Below are 15,941 nucleotides of genomic sequence, written 5' to 3' on the forward strand. Positions count from 1 at the left end.
GTTGTTGCTCCAAACCTTAGCCACCTCCCCCGCAGGGCTGGGGGAGGGGATGACTAACCACTCTAAGGAGTTAGGGACCCCGTCTTTCCCAGCTGGACCCGAACGCCCCCCAGCTCTCTAGTCGGACTCTCCCAGTGGCGAGCCAGGTCGGCGTGAGCCGGGGCCGCGGCGGGCGCAGATCCCGCCTTTGCTCCGCGCCCCTGCCGCGTCCGCACCGCCACCGTGAGGCCGAGCAGGGGACGGTGCCCTGTGGCGGCAGCGGCTCCGCGCTCCTCTCCGCGCCGCCCCGGCCGCCGCCGCGCCGGGCACGGGCGGGGGGATTTTTTTCTTGTTTCCCCTCTCTTTCGCGCTCTCGCTCCTGTTCAGCGGGAGAGCCCGCGGAGCCAGAGAGGGAGCGAGGGAAGGGGTGGAGGTGGCGGGGGGAGGGGGGGGAGGCCGGAGGGGCGGATCCTGCCTGGGGGCTGATCCCTCCCTCCCCTCGGCCGGGCTCCGTGGCGGCAGCGGCGGCGGCGGCGGCGGTTCCATTCCCCCTCCTCCCCCGGGAGCGGCGGCGGCCGGGCCGGGGCCCCAGCGCGGGCCGGGAGGGGGCACGGCGGTGGCCACGGAGGCCAGCGCGGGAGGAGGCCGCGCTCCGCTCCCTGGGCCGCGCCGACCTGCTAGGCGGCCGGCCCGCCCGCGCCCAGGAGCCCCGAACGGTGGGGCCGGGCCGGCTGCTGAGGTAATGGGGGCGGCAGCGGGGTCGGACGGAGCGGGGGCGGGGGCAGCGGGGCCTACGGAGACCAGGGACTGCGCGGGATGGGGGAGGGAAGCGAGGGGCTTCCCGAGCGGGGCGGGGGCGGCGCGAAAGCTCTTTCCTGGAGCCAGAGTGGCAGCGGAGAAGGAGAAGGCGGGTGAGGGGGGAGCTGAAAAGCGAGGACCCCCTCCCGCAGCCGCCATCTTGTTTCCCCCCTTGGCCCTGGAAGCCGAGCCGCCGAGCCCCGCCCCCGCCACGCTCTCCAATTGGTCAGGCCAGAGGAGAGTTCCACCCCCTGAGCGTCCCTTGGCCCCCGGTTCCTCCAGACGGGCAGGTGAGGCAGCCAATGGGTGCTTGCCTCTGTGCCCCGCTTCTTCGCAGGCGCTAGCTTTCTCTGTCTGAGGGTCGGACTCCGCGTTTGTCTGCCTCAGGCACGCTCTCTCCCTCCCCTCTGGTGAGGAGATGTTATTTCCCTCCTTTCCTCTCCGAAGGGTCAGGATTTTTCTGGAAGAGGTGCCCCTTTAAAGGGGCGGGAGCCTTGGCTGGGGTCCTTACTTGTCTCATGAGTATCTCGTGTGGGGTGCAGGGGGAACAGTCTAATTGCAGAAACTCCTTATTCTTCGCGGACCTGGGTGGGGTGGGCGAGTGGGGGCTCAGGGGATGCAGGGTAGACCTCTGCGGGTGTTGGAGGTATTTGGAGCCGTGTATGTGGGAAGGGCTGTGTGGGATGAGAAACTCCCGCCAAAAAACTAGACTGTAAGCTCCTTGAGGGCGAAACTCATTTCGTTTTCCTCAGCAGCAGCCCTTCCCCCTCTGGAGTTGGCCCCCCAGTGTCTAGAGGCTTGGATAGGACAGCAGAGGCCTCTGTAGATACTTGCTGCTTGGTTGAGAGATACTCCAGTTGCCTAGGAGGTAGCGGGTAGGGAGGAGGAATATATCGTGGCTTTGACAAAGGAGGAGCTACATCCCCTTTCTGAACCATTTCAAGTTACTGTTGAGATAGGTTTTCACACCTCTGCAAGGGTCTGCATGCCCTTGACAGGGTGGGGATAATAAAGCAGGTCTGTTGGCCCGGGTCACCCCCAGGGAGTTGGCATTTGTCAGGCATGTAGTGGCCAAGGGTCTCTGGAGCCTGGACAGAATTTCTGCGAATGATTCTCTTTCCTTTGGTTCCAAATAGGGTTTGTGCCTGCCTGGCACTGTGCCTCAGCCAAGTTGTTTTTTGTTTGTTTCTTTCAGTCAGACTTTGGGATTGGAAGGCTTTTAAAATCAGGATGTTAAGAATACCTTATTAACAAATAGCAACCCTTAAGAAATAAATTTTATTAATTTCATTTTACTGATGGAGTGTGCGGGCACAGAACGTTTCAGTGACTTTCTCCGGGTCACGCAGGGCCAAGATTAGAACCTGGACTGCCTCAGAGCCTCTTTTTGTACCAAACCATGGCATCTCTGTGGTGTTCTTATGTCCTAGTGAGATGGCTTGAGCAGATCAGAAGATCTGGGTTTGAATCGTAGCTCTGTCACTTACCAACTTTAGGGGGAGTGACACCTTTCTGAGTTTCTGTGTCTTCATCTGTAAAATGGAGATGAGGATATCTATTCTGCCTTCCAAGGTAGTTGTGAAAACTGTTAAAAGTAAAAGGGCTTTGTAGTTTGTGAAAGAGTGCTACGTTATCATCACCATCTCCACTTTATAAAGATGGTAGATCCTGCAAGCAAGGTGACAAATTCTGTTTTTCTCCTTGAAATCGTCTCTCTGTTCATACCCTTCCAAGTCTCTGCCCGCACCTCAGGGCACCATATCGCCAAAGGTCTTTCTTAGTATTGATGGCCTCAGTAACTGTGACCGCAGCTCCTTGTGAGCTTGTCATAATTTCCTCCATCCCAGAGAACAATGGGAAAAATTTAGAGCTTTCTTTTTGTTGCACAAGGGTGGACTGGATGTATTTTGGGAGAGAGGGGCTTTTGAAGTAACAGATGCATTGAGAGTTTACCCCACATATTGCCCCAGTTACCTTGGCTTTAGGTCCAGTGAGGGTCCCACATAGGCCACTTGGGGCCACTCCCAGAGCTTCCAGTGTTTCTACTTAGAGATGTACTAGCCAATGCATCCTGAATGCTGCCTTTTGCAGAGAATACCCTGCACATTGTAGTTTGAAGTCCTTAGACCACATGCGATAGACATTTCAGGTGCCTTACCCCTTCACCCCTGGGCATGGTTGGGGATAGGGTTTCTGATCATGGATCATGGTAAGATGGGTTGGGAGAGGGCTCTAGATCTGTGGATTTTTGATCCCCCATGGGGTCACAGGTCATGTGTAGAGCTTTAAGTGGATGCTGTTCTTGTTTACTCCTTTCCTAAGCCTTAACCACCACCCCCCTTTTCCATAGTTAGCTGTCCCACAGCCTTATGTACCTCATTAGAACATTAGCTCTCTCCCCATGTTGCATTGATCTGTAGTGATCTGTTGTGTTTACTTTTCTGTCTCTTCAATCAGACAGTGCTCCTTGAGGGCAGGGATCATGAGTGTTTGATTTCTCACTTCATTCAGCTAACACTTATAGAATGCTTACTTAGGAGTCAGGCACCATTCCAGGTGCTGGAGTTACAGCAGTGAACAAGACAGGCAAAAATCCCTCCCCTCATGGACCTTACATTCTAGAGGAAGGAAACAAATACACATGATAAATATATAAATTACATAGCACAGTAAAAATTGGTGAGTGTTATAGTGAAATATAAAGCAGGAGAAAGATTGCTGGTGGGGGAAAAGGATTTGCAATTTTGGATACAATGGTTATAGATCTCACTGAGAAACACTGTTTATGGAAAGACTTGGAGGAGGTGAAAGAGCAAGCCATGTGGATACCTGAGGGGCAGGATGTTCAGACAGAGGGAATAGCCAGTTTGCTCAGTGGCCACTTGATCAGATGGAAGGGTGAATGAATGCATGCATGCCTGAACATCTGGCTCACAGTCTCCTGGCCTCCTCTCCTTAGGCCTGTCTTGTTGGTTCCCGGGTGCCATGAGGAAGCCTCGCCGGAAGTCACGGCAGAATGCCGAGGGCCGGCGCTCCCCATCCCCCTATAGTCTGAAGTGCTCACCCACTCGGGAGACCCTGACATATGCCCAGGCCCAGCGGATCGTCGAGGTGGACATTGATGGACGTCTGCATCGTATTAGCATCTATGACCCGCTCAAGATCATCACAGAGGATGAGTTGACCGCCCAGGATATCACCGAATGCAACAGTAACAAGGAAAACAGTGAGCAGCCTCAGTTCCCTGTCAAGTCCAAAAAACCCTCATCCAAGGGCAAGAAGAAGGAGTCCTGCTCCAAGCATGCATCCGGCACTTCCTTCCACCTCCCGCAACCCAGCTTCCGCATGGTGGACTCAGGCAGTCAACCAGAAGCACCCCCGCTGCCTGCTGCCTACTACCGCTACATTGAGAAGCCACCTGAAGATCTGGATGCAGAAGTAGAGTACGACATGGATGAGGAGGACCTTGCCTGGCTGGACATGGTAAATGAGAAGCGGCGAGTAGATGGGCACAGTTTGGTGTCGGCAGATACCTTTGAGCTGCTGGTGGACCGGCTTGAGAAGGAGTCATACTTGGAGAGTCGAAGCAGTGGGGCCCAACAGTCACTCATTGACGAAGATGCTTACTGCTGCGTATGCCTGGATGACGAATGCCACAACAGCAACGTCATTCTCTTCTGTGACATCTGCAACCTGGCTGTACACCAGGAGTGCTATGGCGTCCCTTACATCCCCGAGGGCCAGTGGCTATGCCGCTGCTGCCTGCAGTCTCCCTCCCGGCCTGTGGATTGCGTCCTCTGCCCCAACAAGGGTGGCGCCTTCAAACAGACCAGCGATGGGCACTGGGCCCACGTGGTGTGTGCCATCTGGATCCCTGAAGTCTGCTTTGCTAACACCGTGTTCCTGGAGCCTATTGAGGGCATCGACAATATCCCACCTGCCCGCTGGAAACTAACCTGCTATATCTGCAAGCAGAAGGGGCTGGGTGCAGCCATCCAGTGTCATAAGGTGAACTGCTACACGGCCTTCCATGTGACGTGTGCACAGCGGGCTGGGCTCTTCATGAAGATTGAGCCTATGCGTGAGACCAGCCTCAATGGCACCATCTTCACAGTGCGCAAGACCGCCTACTGTGAGGCCCACTCGCCGCCAGGTGCCGCCACTGCTAGGAAGAAGGGCGACTCCCCAGGAAGTCTCAGTGAGGCTGGGGACGAAGAAGGGCTGAAGGAGGGCTGTGGGGAGGAAGAAGAGAAGGAAGAGGTAGAAGAGGAGGAGGAAGATGAAGGCCAAGGTGGGGTAGGCGGCCCCCTCAAGGGAGTGTCCAAGAAGAACAAGATGACTTTGAAGCAAAGGATCAAGAAGGAGCCAGAGGAAGTGGGCCGAGACACACCCTCCACTGTCCCCATGGTCACTGTCCCACAGATACCCTCTTACAGGTGAGCCTGCCCAGGAGGGCTCCCTAGGGACTCATGATTTCTTCTCGGGCTGGTGTTGGCCCTGAGCCAGGCTTCTTTCCCCAAGGTTGGTGAATACCTGTTCTCTTCTGTGCTCTCAAATTTAGACTTCTCCTTTAGACCGTGGGCTCGCCTGGCCTGGTTTGTGGTTTTGACTGTGCCCTTCAAAGCAATGTATTTCCTTTGATTCAAGGTGAGACAGACACTTAAGTTGCTTAGGAACCCAGGTGACAGGATGTCTAAGGTAATATTTTTCAACAGGGCACAAGTGGCATTTTGGACAGGAGGTAATTCATTATTAGGGCTGTCCTGTACATTTCTCGATGTTTAGCATCCCTGGTCTTTGTCTGTAAGTGCCATTTGCATCCCCTCCCTCATTGCCTGGTCTGTGTGACAACCTCAGATCCTCCCTACATATGTTTCTAGTAACCTTATGGGGATAGAACTACTTCCGATTGAGAACCACTGTTTCAAGGGGTCAGTATAGGTACCTGCTCTCCAGAAAGCTCTGTCCTGGGAATGATGGGGACTTTGTGTAAGGGGGTGGTCATGTGGGGAAGATATGCTATGTCTCCTCCTGAGAATCACTCAGCTCTGCTGTGTAACTAAGCTGCCTTGGCCCCCACCGAATCTGTAGAGAAACCATTGTGCCTGTTTTAAACCATCAGAGAGGTAGCTGGCACTGTTGGAGGGATGGGAGCTTGGCAGACAAGCAAGAGGCAGGGAAGATTTTCCAGCGGAGGCCCATCTCATTGATGATGTTCACTAAAAAGAATACAGTGTTAGAGCAGGAAGGAATCTTGGAGATTATTCATCTAACATAGTCCTTGCACCTTCTCCCACACCCCCAGATGAAGAAACTGCGGTCACAGGAGGTAAAGTTGTTCACTCCATTATTCATTCAATGAGATGTTTATTGAGCACTTACTATATGCCAAGTCCTGTTCTAAGGGCTGGAAGGAACCAGGGGTAAAGCAACAGACCCTGGACAAGCTGGGGCTTGTGGTGCCTCTAGGTTCTGTTCCTGCTGTCTGTCTCTCTTGGTATAAGGGATAGGGAGAAAGGAGTACTGGAGGGCAGTGGAGAGTGAGTTGTATGAGGGAAATAGGCAACCAGACTTGTTGGTCTGGAAGGAAGACACAAGAGCTGACAAGATCCAGAGGGAGAGGCTCTTGTGAACCATGGCTGGAGTTAGATTCAGTCAACTGGAAATGGGCCTTCTAGTCACAGAGCTGTTCTAGGCTCCCCTCCTCCCTTAGGTCAGTGGGTCCATGCTTAGTCTTCATCTGTAGGGTGGTTATGCCCTGGGGCTAGACTTTTTGATTGTCAGGTCTGCTCTTGTAGGTGGTCTCTTACAGGGGCCAGCACAGCATGCTGGCTAAGAACCAGACAGACCTGTGTTTGAATCTTGCTTCTGTCACTAACTACCTGTGTGATCTTTGGCAAGTCACTTAACTTCTTTCAGCCTTAGTTTATTTATTTATTTATTTTATTATTATTATTATTTTTTTTTGCGGTACACGGGCCTCTCACTGTTGTGGCCTCTCCCGTTGCGGAGCACAGGCTCCGGACGCTCAGGCTCAGCAGCCATGGCTCACGGGCCCAGCCGCTCTGCGGCATGTGGGATCTTCCCAGACCGGGGCACGAACCCATGTCCCCTGCATTGGCAGGCGGACTCTCAACCACTGCGCCACCAGGGAAGCCCTAGTTTGTTTATTTGTAAGTGAACCTACCTCATAGGGTTGTTGGGAGAAATAGATGAGATAATACAAGTAAAGCACAGTGCCTGGCAAATAGTAAGCGCTCAATAAATGGTGGCTGCTGCTGCTACTGCTATTTGATTATTATTCTTTTCCCCACTTGCACAAATGCTGTTGGGACCCTCCATGGCCAAGAGGTTGTAGAGGGAGGGGGCTGCCTGCATCTGGGCAGGTGTGCTTGGCATGGGTGTTGGGGGGATCTGTCCTTTGGGAAAAGGCCTAGGCCTTGATTTTGTAAGCTTGGCTTTGGGGCAGGAATGTCTGACCATGGAAAGGCACAAGGCCTGGGTGAGCAATGTCTAGCCCAACATGAACATCCTTCTTAGATTCCACCTTCTTGTTTAGCCACAGTTGTCTTCCTTTCAGTGGAGTAAGAGGAAGAGAAGAAGCAGAGGAAACGCCACAGGAGCACTGAGGCCTTGCTTAACCAATTTCGGAACACAAATGTTGTAGCAGAGAGATCATGAGTTCAAATCCTGCCCAGCTTCACCATCTTTTTAGCTGCATTAGTGACTTTGACAATGTATTCAGCCTCAGTTCCTAAGCTGCCTCTCCATCTTTTATAACATGGAATAATGTGACCCACGTTGAAGTTTGGGCATTATGGTAGAGACTGTGGGAGCTCATTAATTCCCTTCCCACTCCTCCCCCGCCACGTGTTATTGGCTTGAACACTGACCTCCAGACTTCTCTTTTGGCACAGTTTAGCCAGCTAAATTAAAAAAAAATTTTTTTTAATTTTCATACAATTTTTAAAGCTTACTTTCTATTTGTAGTTATTACAAAATACTGGCTATATTCCCTGTGTTGTACAATACATCCTTGAGCCTATCTTACACCCAGTAGTTTGTACCTCCCACTCCCCCAGCCCTGTATTGCCCTCCACCCCCCTGCCACACACTGGTAACCACTCGTTTGTTCTCTATATCTATGAGTCTGCTTCTTTTATGTTATATTCACTAGCTTGTTGTATTATTTATTTATTTATTTATTTTGGCCACGCCACACGGCTTGTGGGATCTTAGTTCCCTGACCAGGGGTTGAACCTGGGCCCTCGCAGTGAAAGCACCAAGTCCTAACCACTGGACTGCCAGGGTATTCCCCTGTTGTCTTTTTTAGATTCCACATATAAGCGTTATCATACAGTACTTATCTTTCTTTGTCTAGCCAGCTGAATTTTCAGATTCTCTATCCTCTTACATCTTTAGATCCATTTTTTTTTCATTTGGTTCAAAATTAGACATTTTTAGGCTGCTGAGATTTTTAATGAAAAACCAGAGGTCAGACAACTCCAAAGGGTTGTATTTGGGTTCAGAAGGCAGTAGCCTGCTGTATTCCTACTAATTTTCCTTCCAGCTTGGCTGTGGACTACTCCCTGGTCTGGTGGGACCCTTAACTATAGGGGGCAGGAAATCGTGACCGCTTTGCCCACAGCTTATGCAAGTTCCTGTTCTCTTTTGCTGCCTTTATCAAGAGAAGAGTGGGGGTGTTGGGGCGCAGACCTGTGTCTCGGGAGTCCAGGACTATAGGGTCAGGGTTCCTGAGGGAGGGTTCTTTTGGAGGATCAGGACTGCAAGGCAGGAGGTGGAAAATCAAGTGAAATATCCCATGCTGAATCTGAGCTGCTTAACTTTGCTGTCCTTTTCAAGGCTTTCTCTGAGGTGAGGCATTTGGCTACTTTTTTCTGTCTTCCTCTATAAGGTTCAGAAATGAACCAGGGGGTCTGAATAGGAGGCTGTAATCTGGGCTGCCCACTGACCCTGTCTTTCACTTCCCTCTGCCTCTACTCAAGGTTGAACAAGATCTGTAGTGGTCTCTCCTTTCAGAGGAAAAACCAGTTCATGCAGCGGCTTCACAACTACTGGCTGTTGAAGCGGCAGGCACGGAACGGTGTCCCCCTCATACGGCGCCTGCACTCCCACCTGCAGTCCCAAAGGAATGCTGAGCAGGTAGGTGAAGTAGTTATTTGAGGGCAGTGGAGGGAGGTGGAGAGTGACGAAGGAGAGATGGTTGGGGCAACCCTCCCTGAGCCCTCTGCGGGGCCTTTGCCTATAGCCATCACCTCTCTAGGTGGTCCATCCCAGGAGTGACCTCCAGGACTGTGGAGCTCTTCAGACCAGACAGCAGCCCTTCTAGATGAGAGAGGCTTGGCTTGGAGCAAATTCTAGGGGAGAGTGTAAAGCAAGCCCAGCTTTCCCTCTACTTGGGGAAAACCCTTCAGATATGGCAGAAAGGAAGAAGTGGGCTGAGTGAGAGTCAGGTGACCATGTTGTATAAGTTAGGAAAAGGCATACTTTCCTTAAGACACCATACTGCCATCTGCCTAAATGTTCCATAAAAAATACACTAACCATCTAGGTTGTAGCGCACAGCCTGCCCAGTTGGGGTGATCTTTTAGACATTAGCAACTGGAGTTGCTGCATGTTTAGTGTTTTCCGAGATGGTGGAGGCCTCCTGAGAGACTTTTAGAAAACATATTTAGTTCTCTCTGCCTCTTCACTTGTTCCATTACTTCTGCCTTTAAATATTCCCACACCATTACTCCAGAGAGGAGGCAAGCCTTCCCATGACTCTGGTGCCCTCTCTTCTGTCTGATTTTACTTTTGCCTTTTGTAACTGAAGTCCTGAAGGGAAAGTGTATATCCAATCTCTCCTTGAAATGGTCTGCTTGCTCCCCTGTAGCTTCTTGTAGAACATCAGTGACCCCTTCCAGCCAAGCAAGTCTTTCCTCAGATTCTCACTTTATAGACTGTTGGACTGCATTTGACACCACGATCACTTTGTCTTACAGCTTCTCTGTGACACCATTTCCCACCCCTTCTACCCCACTGACTGTACCCTGTGCTGATCCTAATTCTTACCCCTTAGTGGTAACACTCCCAGGGGCTCTGTTGCCTCCTTGTTGGCTTGGAGAGTTTGTCCACTCTCGTAGTTGTCAATAACTGTGTAGCAGTAGCTCCAGGTTTCTTGTCTTGTCCCCTCCCTTTTTTCTGCCCTCGGTCCCTCTGGGGCAGAGGAACTACAGATGTCCGTGTAGATGTTGTTTCCTGAACTCAGATATTGGAAACTGAATTCATTATCTTCCTTCATCTCCGTAAATGTATTTCGCCATTACTGTTATGGAACCTTCTTCCTCCTGACCTCAGATGTTGCCCACCTTTGAGTTACTTTTGGCTCTTTCCTCCATAAGGAGCTGCAGTTAATCATCCCCTGATCTGTTTTGGGGGATTTATCAGTATATGGCCCTTTATCTCCATTCCACAGCTACCATGCTCACCCATGCCCCCTTAATTTCAGCAGTAGCTTTCTAGGTGGTCTCCAGCCTCTAATTCTTTTTTTGCTTTACAGCTGGTACTGTCTTACACACTTAACCATTTTCCATCCTGTCATTTCCTTTTCCGGAATATATTCCCCCTCTCCAGGCAGGCCACGTCCAGGCTTTTTTGCCTGGCATTTGAAGCTTCTTGCCAGCTGGATCCTGGGTCTTCCTTGGCTTTTGTGGTTCTCCAGTTTCTCTGCTCTGGCCAGCCCGTTTTTCTCAACAAGCAAAGAATCACTAATGCTGCCTTCATACTTCTGCTCTGTGGTCCCTTCGGTTCCAAAAGAGGCTTTTCTTACTGCTTTCTTCATCCACATGCATCATTACATGTGAAACCCTAGTAAGATTGCTCGCCCCAGGAATCCCTGACCTAACCCCAATCCACTGAGATCTTCTCTATTTTATGTCCTGTTAGCATTTTATATTCAGTTTATCCAATCAATTTTTGTTGTCTTTATGCTGCTGTGCCCTTGCATATCAAACCCTGGGCCTCTTTCTTCCCTCAACTACACTGTAACCTCTTTTAGGGCAGGAATCACGTTTTTGGTGGTGGTGGTGGTGTTTTAAAGTATGTTCAAGTCAGTAAGCACAAGCTCATAGTAAAAACTTCGCTTTGTTTTCTAGCCAAGTCGAAGCTCTAGGGTGAAATTCTTTCCACCCTGAGGTGTCTATTAGTTTCCTTCTGAAATTCTTTCCAGCCCTGAGGATGCACAGCTGCTCTCTGGTGTCCCTGGGGGTAAGGAGAAGCAGTCCCAGCTCTCATCCCAGCAATGGTTATTGTGCTATAGTGAAGAAACATTGTTATAAGGCTGGGGAAGCACTGGAGGAAGGGTTGTAGAGGTGGTGGAAGGGCTCTCCGGGACCATGGGTCCAGGAAGGGGATGGGGCTCTTACCTGCTGAGGCCCCAGGAGGCTTGAGCAGAGAGAGGACTCTGGGCAGGAAGGAGGCCCACAGCTCCTCTATGTTTTCCCTTCCCTCCTGCAGCGGGAGCAGGACGAGAAGACAAATGCAGTGAAGGAAGAGCTGAAATACTGGCAGAAACTCCGGCACGACTTGGAGCGGGCACGGCTGCTGATTGAGCTGATTCGGAAAAGAGAAAAGCTCAAGCGGGAGCAGGTGAGTAGGAGCCCCCACGGCTCTTGTTCAAGATCTTTTTCTCCTACTGTCAGTGTGGCTTCAGGAGACCCAGGAGACCCTGCCTGGTGTCAGCTTTCTTACCTTCCTGCCCAGCACTATGGGCTCCAAGGCCTGCCTACTCTGCGTTGGGTGTGGTGCTGCTGATGGCTTCGAACTTAGGGAGTTTAGCTCCTGGTGGCCTCAGGCATAAGCTTAATATCCTATGCCTGGGCCCATCCCTGGAGTTTCTCATTCAGGATATCTCGGGGTGGCGGGGGGAGCCTGGCCTTATGTTTTGGAGAGCTTCTCAAGCCATTCTTATGAGTATCACCTTTGACCTGGGAGCTTCTGGGGTTTCTCACTTGGCCTTTAAACCCTTATAGTCTTGAATCATTTAAATTTTCCAACCTCTCTTCAAGGAGATTCTAAGCCTCTGAGCATGGGGAATGTTGAGGTAGGTAGTGTAGCCTAGGAATTAGGAATATGAGCTGTGGCATCAGGCAGCTTGCGTTTGTTTTTTTTTTTTAACATCTTTATTGGAGTATAATTGCTTTACAGTGGTGTGTTAGTTTCTGCTGTATAACAAAGTGAATCAGCTCTACGTATACATATATCCCCATATCCCCTCCCTCTTGCTTCTCCCTCCCACCCTCCTTATCCCACCCCTCCAGGTGGTCACAAAGCACCGAGCTGATCTCCCTGTGCTGTGTGGCTGCTTCCCACTAGCTATCTGTTTTACATTTGGTAGTGTATAGAAGTACATGCCACTCTCTCACTTCATCCCAGCTTACCCTTCCCCCTCCCCCGTCCTCAAGTCCATTCTCTACGTCTGCGTCTTTATTCAGACAGCCTGCGTTTATATCCTGGCTCTGCCACTTACTACTTGTATGACATTAAGTTGCTTTATCTCCTTATACCTCGAGTTTCCTTGACTATAAAATGGGGGTAATAATAGACCCCATCTCATAAGATTGTGAGGATTAGATGACTTAGTGTATATAAAGAGCTTAGAACAGTGCCTGGCACATAATAAGACTATAGAAGTGTCAGCTGCTATCATCATCATCATCATTGATACTCTTTGCCTCCCTGAAGTGTCTACGGCAGCACTCTGCACATGACAGTGAGCAAAAACTATTAACTGAATGCCAAAACTGTTCTCTCTGGTCCAGGAATAGCAGCTGTTACTCTCATGCTTCAGAGGCCTGGGTTAAAGATGTTCTTTCTCTCTTTCTCCGAACTTTGCTACACTGTTCAGCCCCAGCACAAGCCCTTCTCTCACGGTCCTGTGGCCCGAGTTTCCACCGCTGAGACTGGGCAGCTCTTGCCATACTTAGCACAGGTGGGCATGGAGGACATGTCAGGACCTTGTCTATGGATTCAAACTGCCTGTGCCGTCCCAGGCCTGGTCCCACAGCCGAGCTTCTCTTCCCATTTCTGGTCCAGAGAAATGTAAGGGAAAAGGAAGCAGGCAGGGGATGCAGGCAGGCCTGTTTTGATGTAGCCAAGAGGCAGGAACTTCTAGTCTAATACACGGCTTCCCAACCTTTTTACATTAGGGCACACATGGAAAATAACATTTGTATAGCACATTGCTGCAAATATGTCAGGCTGCTTGCCACCCAAGGGGGTGAGCCTTGAGGCCCTGGTCACCCTAGGCCGACCTAGGTGGTCCAAGGGCCAATTAGTTGGGAATTCTGGCCCAAGGGACATTTTATATCATCAATGTGCCTCTTGGACTAAGTCATACCTAGGTATAAGTCCCGTCTCTGTTCTTTTCTAGCCAGGTGACCTTGGGTTAGTAACTCCTCATCATACTCTTTTCAAACCTCAGATTCCATATTTGTAAAATGGAGATAATAACAGTTTCTCCTTCGAGGTTATTGTGATGATTAACTGAGGTAATATAAGTAGAAAGGCAGTGTGGCATAGTAGTCAAAAGCATACACTCTGAATCCCAATCTGTCCCTTATTAGCTGTGTGACCTTGGGCCAGTCACTTACTTAGTCCTTCCGTGCCTCAGTTTCCTCTTGGTAAAATACCTCATTTGTACCTATTTTGAACATTACTTGGCACTTAGTAAGGACTAATAAAGGTATTAACTATTATTACTGTAAGTTTTGATATAGCGCTGAATGCATAGGAAATGTTCACAAAGTGGTAGCTGTTGGTATCATTATTTCTAGGCTAAAAGTTCAGTGATAACTCCTCAAATAGTGGTCAGCTTACTATCTTGTGAAAATTTGTTGTACACAACTGGCGAAAGTCAAGTTATCAAGCAAAATTTGGTGCCTCTTTGAGGGGTGTCCTGATTTCTCCCCACCTCCCCCACAGGTCAAGGTCCAGCAGGCCGCCATGGAGCTGGAGCTTATGCCGTTCAACGTTCTGCTGAGGACAACACTGGACTTGCTGCAGGAGAAGGATCCCGCACACATCTTTGCCGAGCCCGTCAACCTGAGTGAGGCAAGTTCCCCCGCTACTTCCTGAGCAGTGAGCCCCGCCTGAAATGGAAATAGGGTCTGAGTAGGCTAGGAAGGGGTTGGGCCACAGGGTGTACAAAACCTGGGGGTGTCTGGCAAGGCTAGTAGACTTGCCCACGGTGAGGGCTCAGCAGGCCAAGGTGGGCCAGGGCCCTGGGGCTGTGAGTGAGCCTGGCATGGCCAAGCCAGAAAATGGGGTGGCAAGAGTGCCGCTGAAGGGTGCGCCTGTTTGGCTAGTAAATGGTTGTTGTAATTGTACAGGTTTTATATGTTTAGGTTCCAGATTACCTGGAATTCATATCCAAGCCAATGGATTTTTCTACTATGAGGCGGAAGCTGGAGTCCCACCTGTACCACACCTTGGAGGAGTTTGAGGAGGACTTTAACCTTATAGTTACCAACTGCATGAAGTATAATGCTAAAGACACAATTTTCCACCGAGCAGCTGTCCGCCTGCGGGACCTGGGAGGGGCCATCCTGCGGCACGCCCGGCGGCAGGCAGAGAACATCGGCTATGACCCCGAGAGGGGCACCCACCTGCCCGAGTCACCCAAATTGGAGGACTTTTACCGCTTCTCCTGGGAAGACGGTGAGAAGCCTGGACGGGCAGGGAGGAGAGGGGCCAGGAGGAGGCACAGGGATAGAGCCCAGAGAGCCAGGGATCAGGATGGGCCTTGGGGCTATAGGGTGGACTCCAGGAGCAAAGCTGGGGACAGGCACAGGCTGGGGTACATGTGCTTGTGGCTGGAATAGTTCCGAGGGTTAAAGTCAATTCCCTGAGCACTTCTTGAATAGTAGGATAAGGGGAATCAGGTACTAGCTGTCTGTCTGAAAAGCTAAAGATTCACCAAGGGTCTTTCTTTCCTGGACTCCCTCTGTGTGGCGTTGGAGCATGGGCAGCAGGAGTGCAGTGCTGGTGTATGTCTGGCTCATTCAGAAGAGTGCAGGTAGAGCATCAGAAAAATGGAATTGCCTCTGTAATTCCCTACTCTGCCTGCCCCTGCTCTCTGCTTCTCGATGGCAGCAGCCAAACAGTCACTCAGGCCGGGGGATTGCCAAGCTGCCTTGTGCCTGCTCCACGGAGCCCGTAATCGTGACTGTGAACTGCTTCCTGCAGGTGTTTCCCAGATTCTGACCTTGTCCCTGTGGCTGCCCTCCTGGGAATGGTGTTGCCAGGGCCAAGGCCCCACAGTGACGCTGCTGGAAGCCACTGGCCCAGGCACTCCAGGAGAATATTTTGCATCCGAAGGAATTGGCCCCTGCCCTTCCCTTTGCCCTGGGCTGGTCAGGTCCTTCAGCCCCTTCTTCTGTCCTCCCTTCTCCCTGGCAGTGGACAACATCCTCATCCCAGAGAACCGGGCCCACTTGTCCCCAGAGGTGCAGCTGAAGGAGCTGCTCGAAAAACTGGACCTGGTGAGTGCCATGCGGTCCAGTGGGGCCCGGACCCGCCGTGTCCGCCTCCTACGCCGGGAGATCAATGCACTTCGGCAGAAGCTGGCTCAGCCGCCACCACCGCAGCTGGCATCGCTAAACAAGACTGTGTCCAATGGGGAGCTGCCAGCAGGGCCCCGGACGGATGTGGCTGTGCTGGAGCAGGCCCCGCAGGAGGAGCCAGAAGACGATGGGGACAGAGGTGAGAGACAGTCACGGGCAGGCCAGGGGCTGCGGGCCAGGGTAAGGGAGGGTTAAGCTGAAATCCCGTAGTGGGAACAGCCTTCCCCAACTCTAGGTGTGACCCTCGTGGGCAAGCAAAAGCCCTGGGAGGGGTCACACTTTCATGCATACCCAGGGATGATACTAAAAATATTTAACAATACATAGAGACCAAAATTCATCCGTCAGAGTAGATGTTGGCTGTTATATTGGAGGGGGCTCCTGAGGGCCTCTGATTCAGATATTTAGTTGTTGGATTGTGAGTGGGTTCAGGGAGTTTCAGACGCCGGGGCCCAGTAGCTGTTTACTAACTTGTAAAGAAGTATTTCAATATTTTGCACCTGGTATGGCCATATTGCACATACCAGTTAAATATTAGTT

The 15,941-nt window shown here is 51.2% G+C and overlaps 1 protein-coding gene across 2 annotated transcripts in view; it reads left to right on the top strand.

Moving 5' to 3' along the window:
* The first annotated feature begins 501 nt into the window (after positions 1 to 501).
* BRPF3 (bromodomain and PHD finger containing 3) overlaps positions 502 to 15,941 on the top strand; it is a 34,627-nt gene continuing 19,187 nt past the window's right edge. Inside the window, exons 1-7 of one of the 2 annotated variants that reach the window (XR_014295608.1) lie at positions 502 to 718; positions 3,737 to 5,213; positions 8,784 to 8,940; positions 11,296 to 11,427; positions 13,762 to 13,890; positions 14,184 to 14,496; positions 15,238 to 15,540. Coding sequence is in view for 1 of the 2 variants with exons in the window: in XM_082639480.1 (XP_082495606.1) it covers positions 3,763 to 5,213; positions 8,784 to 8,940; positions 11,296 to 11,427; positions 13,762 to 13,890; positions 14,184 to 14,496; positions 15,238 to 15,540 (2,485 nt within the window). In the remaining variant the exon portion in view is untranslated. The remainder of the gene's footprint in view (positions 719 to 3,736; positions 5,214 to 8,783; positions 8,941 to 11,295; positions 11,428 to 13,761; positions 13,891 to 14,183; positions 14,497 to 15,237; positions 15,541 to 15,941) is intronic. The other variant, XM_082639480.1, reaches the window with a different exon arrangement.

The sequence above is a fragment of the Mesoplodon mirus genome (assembly GCF_964341445.2).
Source record: "Mesoplodon mirus genome assembly, chromosome: 12".
Classification (NCBI taxonomy): domain Eukaryota; kingdom Metazoa; phylum Chordata; class Mammalia; order Artiodactyla; family Ziphiidae; genus Mesoplodon; species Mesoplodon mirus.